The sequence below is a fragment of the Copadichromis virginalis genome, linkage group LG9, assembly GCF_057382275.1.
Source record: "Copadichromis virginalis isolate Kocher_CV1m ecotype Utaka linkage group LG9, C_Virginalis_male_GT1.1, whole genome shotgun sequence".
NCBI classification, from domain to species: domain Eukaryota; kingdom Metazoa; phylum Chordata; class Actinopteri; order Cichliformes; family Cichlidae; genus Copadichromis; species Copadichromis virginalis.
Window position 1 is genome coordinate 33167821 of NC_140626.1, and position 14479 is coordinate 33182299.

The 14479-nt window shown below is 41.8% G+C and overlaps 1 protein-coding gene and 1 pseudogene across 2 annotated transcripts; both read left to right on the plus strand.

Moving 5' to 3' along the window:
- The first annotated feature begins 2150 nt into the window (after positions 1–2150).
- LOC146702328 (uncharacterized) lies at positions 2151–4800 on the plus strand. 2 transcript variants are annotated; one of them, XM_085468791.1, is made up of 3 exons: positions 2151–2323; positions 3597–4529; positions 4650–4800. In XM_085468791.1, exons 1-2 carry the CDS (start codon positions 2306–2308, stop codon positions 4503–4505), a joined length of 927 nt encoding a protein of 308 aa, XP_085324917.1. In that variant the 5' UTR covers positions 2151–2305; the 3' UTR covers positions 4506–4529; positions 4650–4800. The 2 variants fall into 2 exon arrangements, with proteins under 2 accessions (XP_085324917.1, XP_085324918.1); XM_085468792.1 differs by having other exon boundaries at positions 4653–4800.
- A 4355-nt stretch (positions 4801–9155) lies between these two features.
- LOC146702329 (uncharacterized) lies at positions 9156–12766 on the plus strand (annotated as a pseudogene).
- Positions 12767–14479: the final 1713 nt, after the last annotated feature.

Sequence of the window (14479 nt, forward strand, 5' to 3'; positions counted from 1 at the left end):
GACAGAGCAGGAAGAAGGGGGCGGAGCAAAGTGTGCGTGCAGGAGAGGAGTCGAGCAGAGAGAGCTGCTTTTTCATGAAACGGGAGTAAAGTAGTGAACTTAGAGGAGAGAAACAAACTAAAGTATCGATCATAAACCACTACCAACGTCCTGATCGATATCTGCATCGATCTGCCCACCCTTGTCTCCTGGATCGTAGCTGCGATCAGCGTGAACCACGTGGGTCTCTGCTCCCTGATCTGTTTCCTGTGTTTGGAAAGAGTTGCAGCTTCATCGCGGAGTTTCTCTCGGTTTGTGGGCTCATCTAAAGGTAAGCACCGAGCTAACTTTACTGTGAGTTCAGTTCATGTTGAGTTTAGCTCCTGAATGAGGTCTTCTGCTGCTCTCCTCGGTGTCTGTTCACAGTTTATTGTGAACACGTTGAGAGAAGAGTGAGAGAGTGTTTGGAGAAAAACACCAACTAATCATTAGCTCAGCATGCTGGGAGAAGTTGGAGCAGAAAAGTCTTTTCATTGTCCCTGCAGCTGTTTTTCTGCCTGCACCAAACCTCTACAGCCTCGTTTCTATTTGAAGTGATAACAGGAAGTCAGAGCGATCTGCTGCAGTATCAGGGTCACTATAACTTTATTGTCCAGCTGCTGTGGATGAACACATGAGAGGAAGTGAACTCCTACAAAGTCTCATTTCAATGAGTGTGGCTGCTGTAAAGTGATGCACAGGAAGATGTTAACAAAAACTAATGAAACAGATGAAAGTAAACAGTGTTCATATTTGAAAGCACAGAGAAAAAAAATATATTGTGGTGGTTAATGTGCAGCTCTTGGTGATTTGGGAGAAGAAGAATGTTTTTATCGTGTTGTGGATTGAATGTTGGATTTTATTTTTATTTGTTGTTTACAGAAAACAGAAGTTTTGTCCACTTGTGGTTTACGATGGAGACTTTGAGTCTGGTCCAGCTGCCTTTTGGGGGTTCTGTCTCTTAAAGAGTATTTACATCTCTCATGTAGGGAGGGAGGACCCATGGAGGGTGCAGACACTGTGAAGTAGTGATGAGGTCCAGGACAGGTTTTATAATCACGGGGGTTGCTGAAGGTGTTGAAAGTCTTGGGTGGGGGGTAACAGGTCATTGTTGGTAGAATCCACAGCAGGAGCTGTTCAGGCTGTTGGTGTGCATTGTTGGTGCAGTGGGGTCTTTAGGTTTGTGGTTGGTTCACGTTCTGAGTGTTTTTCAGACAGAAGCAGAGTCGTTAGATGAAAACAGGTTTGGGAAAGTCTGAGGAACTTGGAAAGAAAAGCGTCTGGACTTCTTTAAGTTGCTTGAAGACATTTCACCTCTCACCCAAGAAGCTTCTTCAGTTCTAAGGTCAGATGGCGGAGATTCTCAGATTTAAACCCTAAAAGGACCCCCTGATGATCCTCTACCTAATCACATGAGCCAAGGTGTGAAAATGGGTGTGGGTCACAATCAGCCAGGTCATTGTGAAACCTGGCCCCACCCTATCATGTGATTTCCTGAGGTCAGATGGCCCAGGATGTGAGTGGGCGTTAAGGCGTCTTATAAAGAAAGTGACTGGACTTCTTGTGTGGCTCGGTGCTGTCCCTGTTAAAGAGCCAAGAGCCTTTCTTTCCACTTCCTCCGTGTAAAGTTTGGCTACAATGGGACACACTGGGGAGCTCACAGCACATCCATGTTTGTGTCTGTAGAAACCCTCGTTGTATTTAAAATATGTGGTGGTAAGGCAGACGTCTAACAGTGTGCAGACCTGATCAGGGTGAAGCTGGTTCTGGTTTTAAGGAGCTGTCTTGATGTAGTTGTTTCCTGACAGTCTCCACTGCCTCGGTTGGAGGTGTACAAGTGAAAAGTGAGACCACATCAAAGGACACTCTGGTTTCATCTGGATCAAGTGTAAGTTTGTGGACCCACAAGTGGAGCTAGGATGGTGATGTGTTTTTGCTGAGTCTGAGTGGGACTCCATCTTTGTGTATCTATGGAAGTCCATATATACAGGGTGCAGCATCCACCGGGTAAAGGTGGTGGTATGCAGGGAGCTCAGTGGCTTTTTTCAAGTTCTTGTAGGCAGCTGATGACTTTCTTTTTGCTTCTGGGGTTTCACCTTGAAGCTTCATAGGTATTGTTGTCACTGAGTGTAGTAATGTTTATTTGCTCTGCTTCTTCTTGTCAGGGATAAAATACATATCTATACTTTTGTGTCCCAGCTGAGTAACAGGAGGAGAAGAGTCTGGTGGAGCAGCAGAGGAACAGTTTCAGCCATTTGGACTCAGCTCAGCCACTACAGAGGAAACAATGACTTCAACACAGGAGGTGAGAAAAGTATCTCAGTTACACTGTTATTGAAACTGTGCACAGCTGGTTGTTAACAGCAGCTTTATCTTTTCCATCCTGGGCTCCTCCACACATACAGAATGTACTTCATAAACAGAAACCACAGAATCCCCAAAAGTTGACTCTGTTCATTTTGATGTAGCGTTTCCAGTTGCAGATGATCCGTCACCACCAAGTCATTGGTTCAGGTATGTGGATGACACCTGGGTGAAAATCAAACTCAGCACGTACCACATTTCAGGCATCACATTAACTCGGTGCACCGACACATCAAATTCACCAGGGAGGATATGAAAAGTGGCAGGTTAGCCTTCTTAGCCTGTGAGATTTCTATCAGTAATGGGGGACATCTAAAAGCTGATGTTTACCCTAAACCTACGCATACAGATCAGTATTTAAGGTTTGACTCTCATCATCCACTGGAGCATGAACACAGAGCAAACACCATCCCTACTGACACAACAGCCAGGAAGTAGAAGAATATGCCATCAAGAAGCCCCTGAGTAAATGTGGTTATTCTAGCTGGACATTTGTCAAAACTGGGAAGGCACCTAAAGAAAGTTCCAGCTGATCCAGGTGAGAAGGACAACCGCTGCCTATGTAAAAACTCGATGTGATCCCATTTGTGTCAGGAGTATCGGAACCGCAGAGACTCATTTTTTCAAAACATCTTGGTGGCTTTTAAACCCCAAAACACGCTGCTCCAAAAATTGGTCCACCCCAAGGATCGGGTCCCCAGACACAAACAGAGTAAAACAACCTCTGGCTAAGAGGATGGCACAACACAGAAGAGCTGCTTCGTCAGGTCAGGACTCTGAAGTCTATTTAAACCTACAGGCAGGACAGGGAGGAACTCTGGTTTGAGTCAAGGAGGCCATTTACGTGAAAAGGGAAAGACCATCTCTGAATCGAGGAGGGGACCTAAGTATTACGCTGAAAAAAACCACAGAAGTTACAAGAAAATATAAAGATCATATTTAATCAGCACACATTGAAACAATAGCATCAGTTGAACTCACAATTTTTCATCAAGTAAAAGATTTTTTTCCCATGATCAATATTTCTTCAATAATGTCATTTTAATTCCAACTCTCATTGTAGCACATCATTGTAATGTGATAGTATTACCAGAAGGTGGTGGCAACACACCTACGACGTGTTTGTTGACATCTTTGATTCCACTAATGGAGTTTCAGTTTGTTCCACGACTGCATTTCACTCACTGCCTCTGTTTGTATCTCTGTCACTGCAGGACCAACATGGAGCGAGAAGTCAGCGCTCTCAGGAGGCCGACAAACCTCACAGAAGAACTGGACGGAAAAACTACAGCTGTGATGACTGTGGGAAGGGTTTTATCCGGGCCGACAGCTTAAAAAGACACAAACTCATCCACAGTGGAGTAAAAGCACACAGCTGTGACTTGTGTGGAACATCTTTTGCCCTGCCTGAAAATTTAAAAACACACCAAGTCATCCACAGTGGAGTTAAAGCACACAGCTGTGACTTGTGTGGAAAATCTTTTAACCTAGCTGGAAACTTAAAAACACATCAACTTACCCACAGTGGAGTTAAAGCACACAGCTGTGACTTGTGTGGAAAGTCTTTTAACCTAGCTGGAAACTTAAAAACACATCAACTTACCCACAGTGGAGTTAAAGCACACAGCTGTGAGTTGTGTGGAAAATCTTTTAACCTAGCTGCAAACTTAAAAAGACACCAACTCATCCACAGTGGAGTTAAAGCACACAGCTGTGACTTGTGTGGAAAGTCTTTTAGCCTGGCTGAAAGCTTAAAAACACATCAACTCATCCACAGTGAATTTAAAGCATACTGCTGTGACTTGTGTGGAAAGTCTTTTACCCTGGCTATAAGCTTAAAAAGACACCAACTCACCCACTCTGGAATTAAGGCGTACAGCTGTGACATTTGTGGAAAAAATTTCAGCCAGCCAGGCAGCCGAAATATTCACCTACGGATTCACACTGGAAATGATGTTTACTGCTGTGATCAGTGTGGGAAACACTTTACAACAGCCACACAGTTACAGCGCCACATGTTTACCCACACTGAAGAAAGACCTTATAAATGTGACCTGTGTGATAAGACTTTTAAGTCTCCACGTCACCTGGAAAAACACCAACACGTCCACACCAGAAAATAACTCTACAAGTGCAGTTACTGTGAGGTATGTATTTATATTTTATTCCTGAATTTTAGCCTGAGTGTAACAAGTCTGATTAGGCGACGTTCAGGATCAAAATGTTGAAGGACTGACTTACACTGTCTTTGTGTCTTTGTTTTGAAGCAGAGCGACACAGATGGATCCAGTTCTCAACCCTGTCGTCACTGTGGTGGTGGGAAAGAGTTTCACTGTGACCTTTGTGGAAAAACCCTCAGTGATCAAGAGAGACTAATAAGACATCAACGTAGACACACTGGAGACAAAATGAGCTACTGCAAAGAATGTGGGAGAGGTTTCACCACATCAAGTGCATTAAAAAACATGAACTCTGTCATAGTGGGGTCAAAAAGCACGTGTGTGACCAGTGTGGGTCAACCTTCATTACTGCAGTGCAGATAACATTAAAGTGCATAAACGCGTCCACACAGGAGACACCATACAAGTGCAGACACTGTGACATAAGCTTCTCGTGTTCAGGTAATCGTAACGTTCATGAACGTACACACATTGAACTTCAGCTGTGACCAGTGTGACAAGAACTTCAGACTCCACACACAAATGATCCCAAGCTGTAAATAAATGTGCAAAAACATTCACTTCATTATCTGCTCTGTGCAAACATCATCTGAACTTTACTGTTTTGGAGGGGGCAAACACAGTGTACAGATGACTGTTAACATGTGCTTGTCAGGCACTCTTTTTGGCTGTCGTGGTTTACACTTTACACTCTTTCATCTTCCTTCGTTTCTCACCTGTACCAAACATTGACTCTCATGGTCATTTTCCCCTCTCTCACGCTCACACACAACAGGAGGGGCAGCCCCACACATTCTCCCTGCAACACGGACTGTACGACCCACGAGGCTACATTGTTAAAGGTCTGTGCCTGTAACACTCTGCTCATATTGTCTTCATATTACTTTTTTTTTTTTAAATAATAATTAAAAAAAAAAATTCTTCACGTCGATATGCGGGCCCTGAGTTTGAGACCCGTTTTAATCTTTGTTCCCTTAGAACATTAGTAGTTGTACTTTTTACTGTATTATAAAAGTTATAGGAATGTGTTTTTACCAAACTAATATTGTATCAAAACTGTCGAGATGTGTGTGTGTATATATATGTGTGTGTGTGTGTGTATGTGTGTATATATATATATATATATATATATATATATATTTATATTTATATTTATTAGGGGTGCAACGATATTCGTATCGATATTGAACCGTTCGATACAGTGCTTTCGGTTCGGTACGCATATGTATCAAACAATACAACATTTGTAATTTATTTTATCAACTTTCCTTCTGACGATGCTGTCTGTGTTGAGCGCTCAGTGAATCTGTGTTCGACTACTCCGCCTAGGCTGCACTGTCCAGCGCAGATCCACTGAGCGCTCAACACAGACAGCATAGTCAGAAGGAAGAGCGCAGGGCAAGCTAGCAAGACAGGGAACACAACGAATATGACTGCACATTTACGCGACATCCTAGTGCAAAGACAAAAACAACAAGCATGCTACTAACTTTAGCAGAGTCATTTAGACAGCTGTTAGCACATGATTCTCCTTATGCTGCTGAGAATATAGCCCAGAAGAAGCGGATAGTATAGCTTTTATTTTGGAAAGAGACATTTCTCTGTAATAAACTCTCTTTTCCAAAGATGAGTGATTCCTCAATCAGATACAGGGCTTGCAATATCGCTAGCCCAACGTCCCGGGGCTAGCGATTTTTTCAGTCGGGCTACCAAAATCTATCTCTTCCCTGCCCGTCGGGCTATTGTAGGAAGGAAAAATATATGTCAATGCTTTTGCATTCTTTCAGAAATGTAGCTGGGTAATTATGTCATTGGCATCGGTGAGCCACTGTCAATATGTGACATATTGAAATCGCGTTTGAATTTGCGCTTGTTTTTTGCTTTCACTTTGTAATGACAGCACTGATCTGTGAGTGATGATAATTTGTGCACCAATTCCTCTGACATCGTCTTATTAATCGTTAGCTTACTACGCAAACATGACAAGTGAAATCTCCCGCAGCTTAAACATGTGAGAGGTTGATCGCGCAGAGAATCGCTGAGCTTATGTGAGTGCCTGTGTAAAAGCAGCAGGATTTATATTTGACTACGATGACCTGGATGACTGAGAACCTTCACAGACAGATATATATTTTAGTTCTGCTGAGCCAAATAAGACAGGTCAGGGTGAAGAAGTGACAGCCAAAGAAAAACTTACCACAAAACGGAGAAGTTATGACAAATCAGACTATAAGGCAAAAAGAAAGTGCAGCTTTATGGTTTCATGGACAAAAGAATTTCTGTGGCTGCAATATGACGAGCTAAATAACCAGGGCTGCACATAAGTGGTCCACAGGTGTGCATTCGCTGTCAAAATAAAAAACACGCACAAGGGTTAGGGTTAAATTTAAAAACTGTACTTTTGAGTTAAAATATATATTTATAATTTTAATAAATGACAAATTAAAAAGGCATGAACATTTTTTTGTATCGAAAAAATATCGAACCGGGAATTTTGTGTATCGTTGCACCCCTAATATATATATATATATACACATACACACACATCAATGTCTTTCATTTGACGTTTCTCAGTTTTTAAACTGTACTTGTTTTTCATGTATTCATTTTATGTGTTACCTCAGTTACACTTTAATCCTTTTTCATATTTAATATTCTACTGTGGTAATCCTTGTTCTTAGATTCCTTCCTCCCAGAACTCCAAATAATTTCACACCAGTTGCCCTTAAAGCTTCCAATATGAATTAAATCCGTCAGCTGTCTTTGAAACAACAACTGCTGTGACTTTATGTCCAGAAAAAAGAATCTCAAGCTAAACTGGTGTTGGGCTGTACTTCCATGTAATACCAGGTTGTACCAGAAGGTGGAGCAGTGCTCCAAGAGCACGTTCTTATTCACAATGGCAGCAAAGAAATGTTAAAAGCAGCACACATCAGGGTCGTTTTAAAGATAGCAGATGACTCCTTTTAGTTCATTCAAATTCTATCAAACCTCTACTTTTGGCTGCTCCTTTCACTTTAGTGTATTTACAATATCCTTGAAGTCTACGTGTTGTTTTTTAATGAATTCATTTTGATCCACATGTTCTGTAGCTGTTTTCTTGTTGATTTGAAGTTTGGATTATGAAATCCTGATACTGTTAAATCATTAGTTATATCTGATGAACTGTGCAAAGTTTGTAGGGTGTGAAAAATAAAGAAATGGTCTCACAACAAGTAGTTTGAGCCATGATTTCAGATTCAAACTAATTTAACTGTTCTCAGTATCACAGATGGAGGTTTATCAGAGGAGGAGACTTAGCTGTTTTCCACTCACACTGACCAGGCAGCTCATTAAAAACTCTGGATCGATCTTCCAGGACAAAAAGGTCATAAAATGTTACATTTTTCTCAAACACTTGCTGTGAGTATGAAGTTCGCTGGGGGTGTGTTTAAGATGCTTAAAGGATGAGTTTTCCTTCCAAAGTGCAAACAAACTGTGTGCTTGTTAAAACCTGAAGTGAGATTACAGGAGAGTAAGTTGAGAAACAAAAGTATCTGGGGTGCGGTGTGGCAAGAAGATACTCTGAAACAGAAAATCAAAGTATTGGAGCAGGTTTTACCGTGACCAATCAAAGAAAGCCCGGCAATTCCAAAAGCATCTTTGCCCCTTTTACCATTAATAGATGTAAAGTTTGAGTGCATATGCATGAACCTCATCCAGCTATTACACAGAGGGCACATGGATATCGCTTTGTATTAGTTCTGGTCAATTATGCACCACAATATCCCAAAGCAGTGCCACTGTGCAGGATTTCTGCAAAAAGTGTGGCATAGGCTTTCATTTCATGCCCAGAGTTGGTATCCCCAAAGAGATACTTACTGAGAGTGATGGGTTGGTGGAGCAGCTGAATAAGACTTTAAATTCCATGATTCACAAGAGGAATAGACTCTAATACAGACAGCACTCAGAGACACAGGGACTGAGAGCAAAAAAGACTTTTATTACAGAGTGCGTGCAAGGGGCACTCAGCAAGTTAACCATAAACTGAAGTAGAGTAACAAAGCAAACTATGAATCTACACTAAAAGTACTCTTATGGAACACTATGAACTTATAGTATACTGTGAGTAATCGAGCTGGATGAGACAAGGGAAGCAAAACTAGAAACACTGACATGAGACACGGACCTTCAAAATAAAGCCGGAAACACACTGACTGAACTCTAGACATGTAAACTTAACAGCAACTGGGGAGACAGAACATGGGAACATGAAACATGGTACAAAAAGTCACAGTAGACACAACATGGAACACAGGGAAGCCATATTACAAAACCTAAGAACTAAACCAGAATCGTGACACACGGTAACTTCCAGTGCAGGACCCCTGAGGAGTGGGGCGGAATTTTTACGATCACTGTAAATGAGGGGAACGGGTGTAAGCTGGGATTTTGGAAGCTGATCCAAAGTGTATGTAGCAAATTGCAAACAGTCTTACTTTTATTCAGGTGGAGGCAAAGCACAGAGGAGTAGGTGGTCCGGGTGTGGAGAAGAGGTAATCCTGAGGAGTGAGTTTGTTAAAGTCAGAGTGTTGGGCAGGGAGGCAGGCGAACATGAGTGGGAAGCTGCAAGTAGACCAGCAATTGAACCAAAGAAGGTTATGACAGTGACTCAGCAACATCCAGAGGTTTTCTGCGAGCAGAAAGTACAGAGGTCAAACACACGAAAAACTCTGTTGTTTGCAGTGCAGGAGGCCTCCACGGGATTTTGTGCCTTTGCGTTGCATCATCTGACCATCAGCGGCAGCAGCACCTGCACAACAGTGGGGCTAGACTCAGATTATTTTCACTGGGAGACAAAGTTCTTGTAGTTTACTCCCTTCTGCTAACTTGAAAGAGGTGAGGCAGTTCTTGGAACTGACTGGTTACAACCACCAGTTCGTGGCCGGCTTTCTAGAGCTGACCAGTCCCTTAATTTAATTAATTCTTATGGAGATTTACTGCAATTGGCTATAAGTGCTATCAGATTCATTTACAGCTTACTGTAACTCACTAAATTTCTTTGAGATTGTTGACAGTCCCATCAGATTGAATTCAAAATTTCCAGAAATCCATCTTTGTTTGATTTCAATATCACAGACATCCTGCATAAACAAACAGCTGCTTCAGTGTTTGCAGATGACATTAGTGACCATTGCAACAGTCAAAAGCAGAATTCATGATCCATTTCATCTTGATTGGAAAAGAATTTATCTCATACCAGATATGGAATCTGCCTGGAAATTATTTTATGAAGAACAGGATATTTTAGTGATATTACACAAAGAAGAAGAAAGCAGTCTTACATATTTGTTTAATATGTGCATTGAAGGACATGTCCTGGTCAGAATTACTGAAAGGTTCCTCACAGTGTTGCTGGAGGCCAAGGTAATGCCATCCAGAAAACAAGTAAATCCTTATTTGGTTCAGTGGAAAGACAAGCTGTTCCAATTGCTTTCCAATGGTGAAAGTCTTGATGGATGGCTGCTCTGAGGAAAGGCAGCTCAGAAACTTTACCAGCGGGACACATTATTGTGTGCCTCAACTTCACTGGGTTTTTCAGTCTTTTATCACAAGCTACTCTGCCTTTTTTTTACTTTCATTGGTTAGGTTTATGGATTAGAGATCTGATGTAGATTATGATATTAACATTTTGGGACACATCGTCAGCCAGTCTCTCCACCAAACATTGTTTAATTTCCACCTTCTTAGAATGCAACGGAACATCCACATTGAATAAATTAGCCACTACTAACAAATCTGCTTTATTGCACCGCTCCAACTTTTCAATGGAGGGCTGTTGCGCAAAATCATCCATGTCAAACGACATCATGAGCAAAGCAAAAAAGAAAAACACAACTCTGCAGACAACTAACCACATCCAATCACTCTAGGTCCGCAAAACTCGCGCCCAATGCATAGATGGATGACACTCTCCCTTTTTCCTCAACTCCCACATTGACGGTCCCCCCACCGTAAACATCAAAAGGAAACAAATTACACGAACGAAAAAGGGACGAGCCCCTAGGTTAGTATCTTGTAGCATCCAGAGGTTTAAACATCAATCTTCCCATTAAGTAGATTACCTAGAAATGAAGAGTTGTTTTCGCCCAGTAAGCTGAGCGTTATAATGTAAACAGTAAAATGTAATTGGACGTTGGCAGAGATGCTCTTTATTTAAGGAAATGTTCAGGATTAAAATGTTGAAGCAATTCCCCGACTTACACTGTGTTTGTGTCTTTGTTTAGAAACAGAGCGACACAGATGGATCCAGTTCTCGACCCTGTCATCACTGTGGTGGTGGGAAAGACTTTCGCTGTGACCTTTGTGGAAAAACCTTTAATCGGCAGCGGAACCTAAAATGGCACCAACGTAGACACACTGGAGACAAAATGAACTACTGCAAAGAATGTGGGAGAGGCTTCCCCACACGGAGTCAATTAAAAATACATGAACTCATTCACAGTGGAGTCAAAAAGCACGTGTGTGACCAGTGTGGGTCATCCTTCACCACTGCAAGTGAGATTAAAGTGCATAAACGAGTCCACACCGGAGAGAAACCATACAAGTGCAGACACTGTGACGGAAGCTTTTCACGGTCAGGTAGTCGTAACCTTCATGAACTTACACACATTGAAGGGAACTTCAGCTGTGACCAGTGTGACAAGAGCTTCAGGAATCTCAGTTCATACTCCGAACATAAACGATCCCACGCTGTAAATAAACTGTTTCACTGTTACCAATGTGCAAAAACATTCACTTCATTATCTGCTCTGTGCAAACATCAGCGTGATCATGCAGGACTGAAATCACTGGATCACAATGAATCTGATGGGACAGAAAGATCCTCTTCTGGTTTCAGGGTCGGACTTAAAAACCTTGAGGCTCCACAGAGTTCAGATGGAGTCTCCTGTAGAGAGTGTCAGCTGATGTCACCCTTGGATCTGATGAGGTAGCTCTGCTTTCTGGACCTGCAATTAATAATCCTGCCTCTTAAATTTATGAAGTTGCAAAGTATTGTCCTCCTTCCTTTTTCTTTTAGTTTTCTGTCATTTCTTAAAGATTGTTTTGCCTGAATGTTGAATCTCTCTCTCGTGGTTTGATCAGTAAATCTCATGTGGCTGGCTGCACTTAGAGGGAACCTGCTATACTGCACATGAATTCAATTTTGCATTAGATATTGTTGAATTCTTCTTTATTTTGTTGTATCCCTTTATGGATGTGTAAAGGAAATAAATGCAGACATAATGCATGGTTTACTACTGATCTAGCTAACCTATTCCACGAGCACAACATGGCATGGGCCAAAGTCAGGAGAACTAAGCTACACACTGATTGGTTGCTTTTCAAGCAGCTGTGTGATGCATACACAGTTGTCATTAGAAAGGTCAAAGCTGATCATTTTGTTGTGGAGACTTATAGGGGCTATTTCAAACAAATAGCCCCTATAAGATTTGGGTGACGATAAAATTACCTTGTACATTGTGAATGGGTTAAATGCAGAGGAACTATTTCCCTATGGGGACTAACACGCACACTTGTAATGAAACTGTTGTTTGGCTTAATGAACATTTTATGATGTCCCTGAAACTCTAAATCAGGGGAGTCAAACTCATTTTACATCACAGCTTCTGTGACCTTTAGTGGGCCAGCCCAGTGAAACTCCCCTTTCTGTCAGTAATGAAATTACATATTTAACTGCTTTTATACACAACAAATGAGAAAGAAAGAAATCTGTCAGCATGATTGTTTGGACTTGAATTGTGAGAAATAAATTTAGAATTGCAGAAAAAGTTCTGACTGTACAGTTGTTGTTTTTTTTTAACCCTATAAGATAAGATAAGATGACCTTTATTAGTCTCACAGGTGGGAAATTTGTGTTGTTACAGCAAAAGTGCAAAGTTATGTAGCAGAAATTAGAAAACACTGGAATGCAATAAAATAAAACAGAAATACAAATACTATATACAACTGAGTAGGAAAATACAACTTCGTCAGAAGAAGAATTGCACATATAGCAGTCTTATTGCACATGTGTGTGTTTGATCAGCTGCAAAAGTCTTTGTTGTGGAGTCTGACAGCAGTGGGGAGGAAAGACCTGCGAAATCTCTCCGTCCCACACCGTGGGTGCCGCAGTCTCCCACTGAAGGAGCTGCTCAGTGCTGTCAGAGTCTCCTGCATGGGGTGGGAGATGTTGTCCAGGGATGACAGCTTAGCCGCCGTTCTCCTGTCACTCACCACCTCCACTGGGTCCAGAGGGCAGAACAGAGCTGGCCCTTCGGATCAGCCTGTTCAGTCTCTTCCTGTCCCCAGCAGAGATGTTGCCGCCCCAGCAGACCACACCATAGAAGATGGCTGAGGCCACCACAGAGTCATAGGTCGTTTGGAGTGGGCCCTCCACTCCAAACGACCTGAGTCTCCGCAGCAGGGAGATCCTCTATTACTCCCATTGTAGGCAATCCATCTTTTAAACCATCTATTCTACACAGTACATTTAGACTTTGGAAACCGGTAGGACTTTGCACAATCGGTAATCTATACTAGGAGGATGTTTTTGCCTCTTTCAAGCAGTTACAAGAGCTATACAAGCTACAAGGGAGCAACTTTTTTCTCAGATACCTCCAGATAGGAGACTATGTCAGGAAATGCATTTCGAGTCATTGTGAGTTTAGTTTAGTGTAGTTTTCTCTGGTCCCCTCCCCAATCAGACCAGGAGGGACATGTTTACCTGCATATTCTCCTTAACTTGCTGGTTGTCTGTGTGGTTTCCAAAAAATGATGTGGGCTTCATAGATAACTGGGAAGCTTTCTGGAGGACACCTGGTCTTGTTATGAGAGACAGCATCCATCCCACTTTGGATGGAGCAGCTCTCATTTCTGGAAATTGATCAAATTGATCAAACCCCCCAAAATGTGACTATCCAGAGTTGGGACCAGGAAGCAGAGTTGCAGTCTTACACGCCTCTCTGTAGTTTCTCTCCTGTCACCCCCACAAAACCCCATCTCCATAGAGACTGTCAGCTCCCAAACTGTCACGTCTGGCGTGGCAGGCGTGTGGAGTAGGAGAATAGGACTCAAGATGCAACTTTTGATGTAAGTGAGCTTTATTTTATAAGGTGGGTGAAAACAAACAGAAACAGCAAAAGCGAGGATGAAAACTAAGCAAAACCTAAACTGGGAAAAACTAACGAAACAAACCTGAAACCAAAAACAGAGATGCTGCTTCAGAAGCACTGTGTCGAGCATTGATTTGTTTGGCCGGAGTCACGTGATCAGTGACATCTGAAGCTTCATTTAGAACATAAGTGATTCAGTGGTTTATAAGGAAGTGAATCATTCATAAGATTTGTGGAGTGTTTTGATAGTGAGAGATAGCAAACCACTGGTCATTCCACTGAGAGAAACTGAGTCAGGGGAGGTTTTGTCATGTGTGGGAGTGTGTTATCTGAAAACGTGAAAAACTTGAAAATGTCAGAAAACAGCTTTTCATAATGTAAATATTATTACAGTATATAACTTTAGAAACACTTCCATTTGACTTGAATTTAATATTATAAAAAATGTAAACTTAAAATGTTATTCTAAAATGTGCAGCAATTTAATTGGTTTATTCTTTTTAGGCGATAGTCTGTGGGACCAAGGAAGGCCTTATACCTGCATCTCTACCAACTTGCAATTTCTGGGCACTCCAGCCTCTTCTGTTTCAAGCAAGAGGATTTTCTCTAAGGCAGGAAAAGAAACAGACTCGGTCATCGTACAGTGAAGCAAATTCTCTTATGAAATCAAAATGAAAAAGGGTTACCTTAAATGGATCATGTTTTTACTTTGCAAGTTCATAAGTAGGGCTGGGTTTCGATTATCGATTTTACGATTAAAATCGATTCTAGCTTGGATAAAGT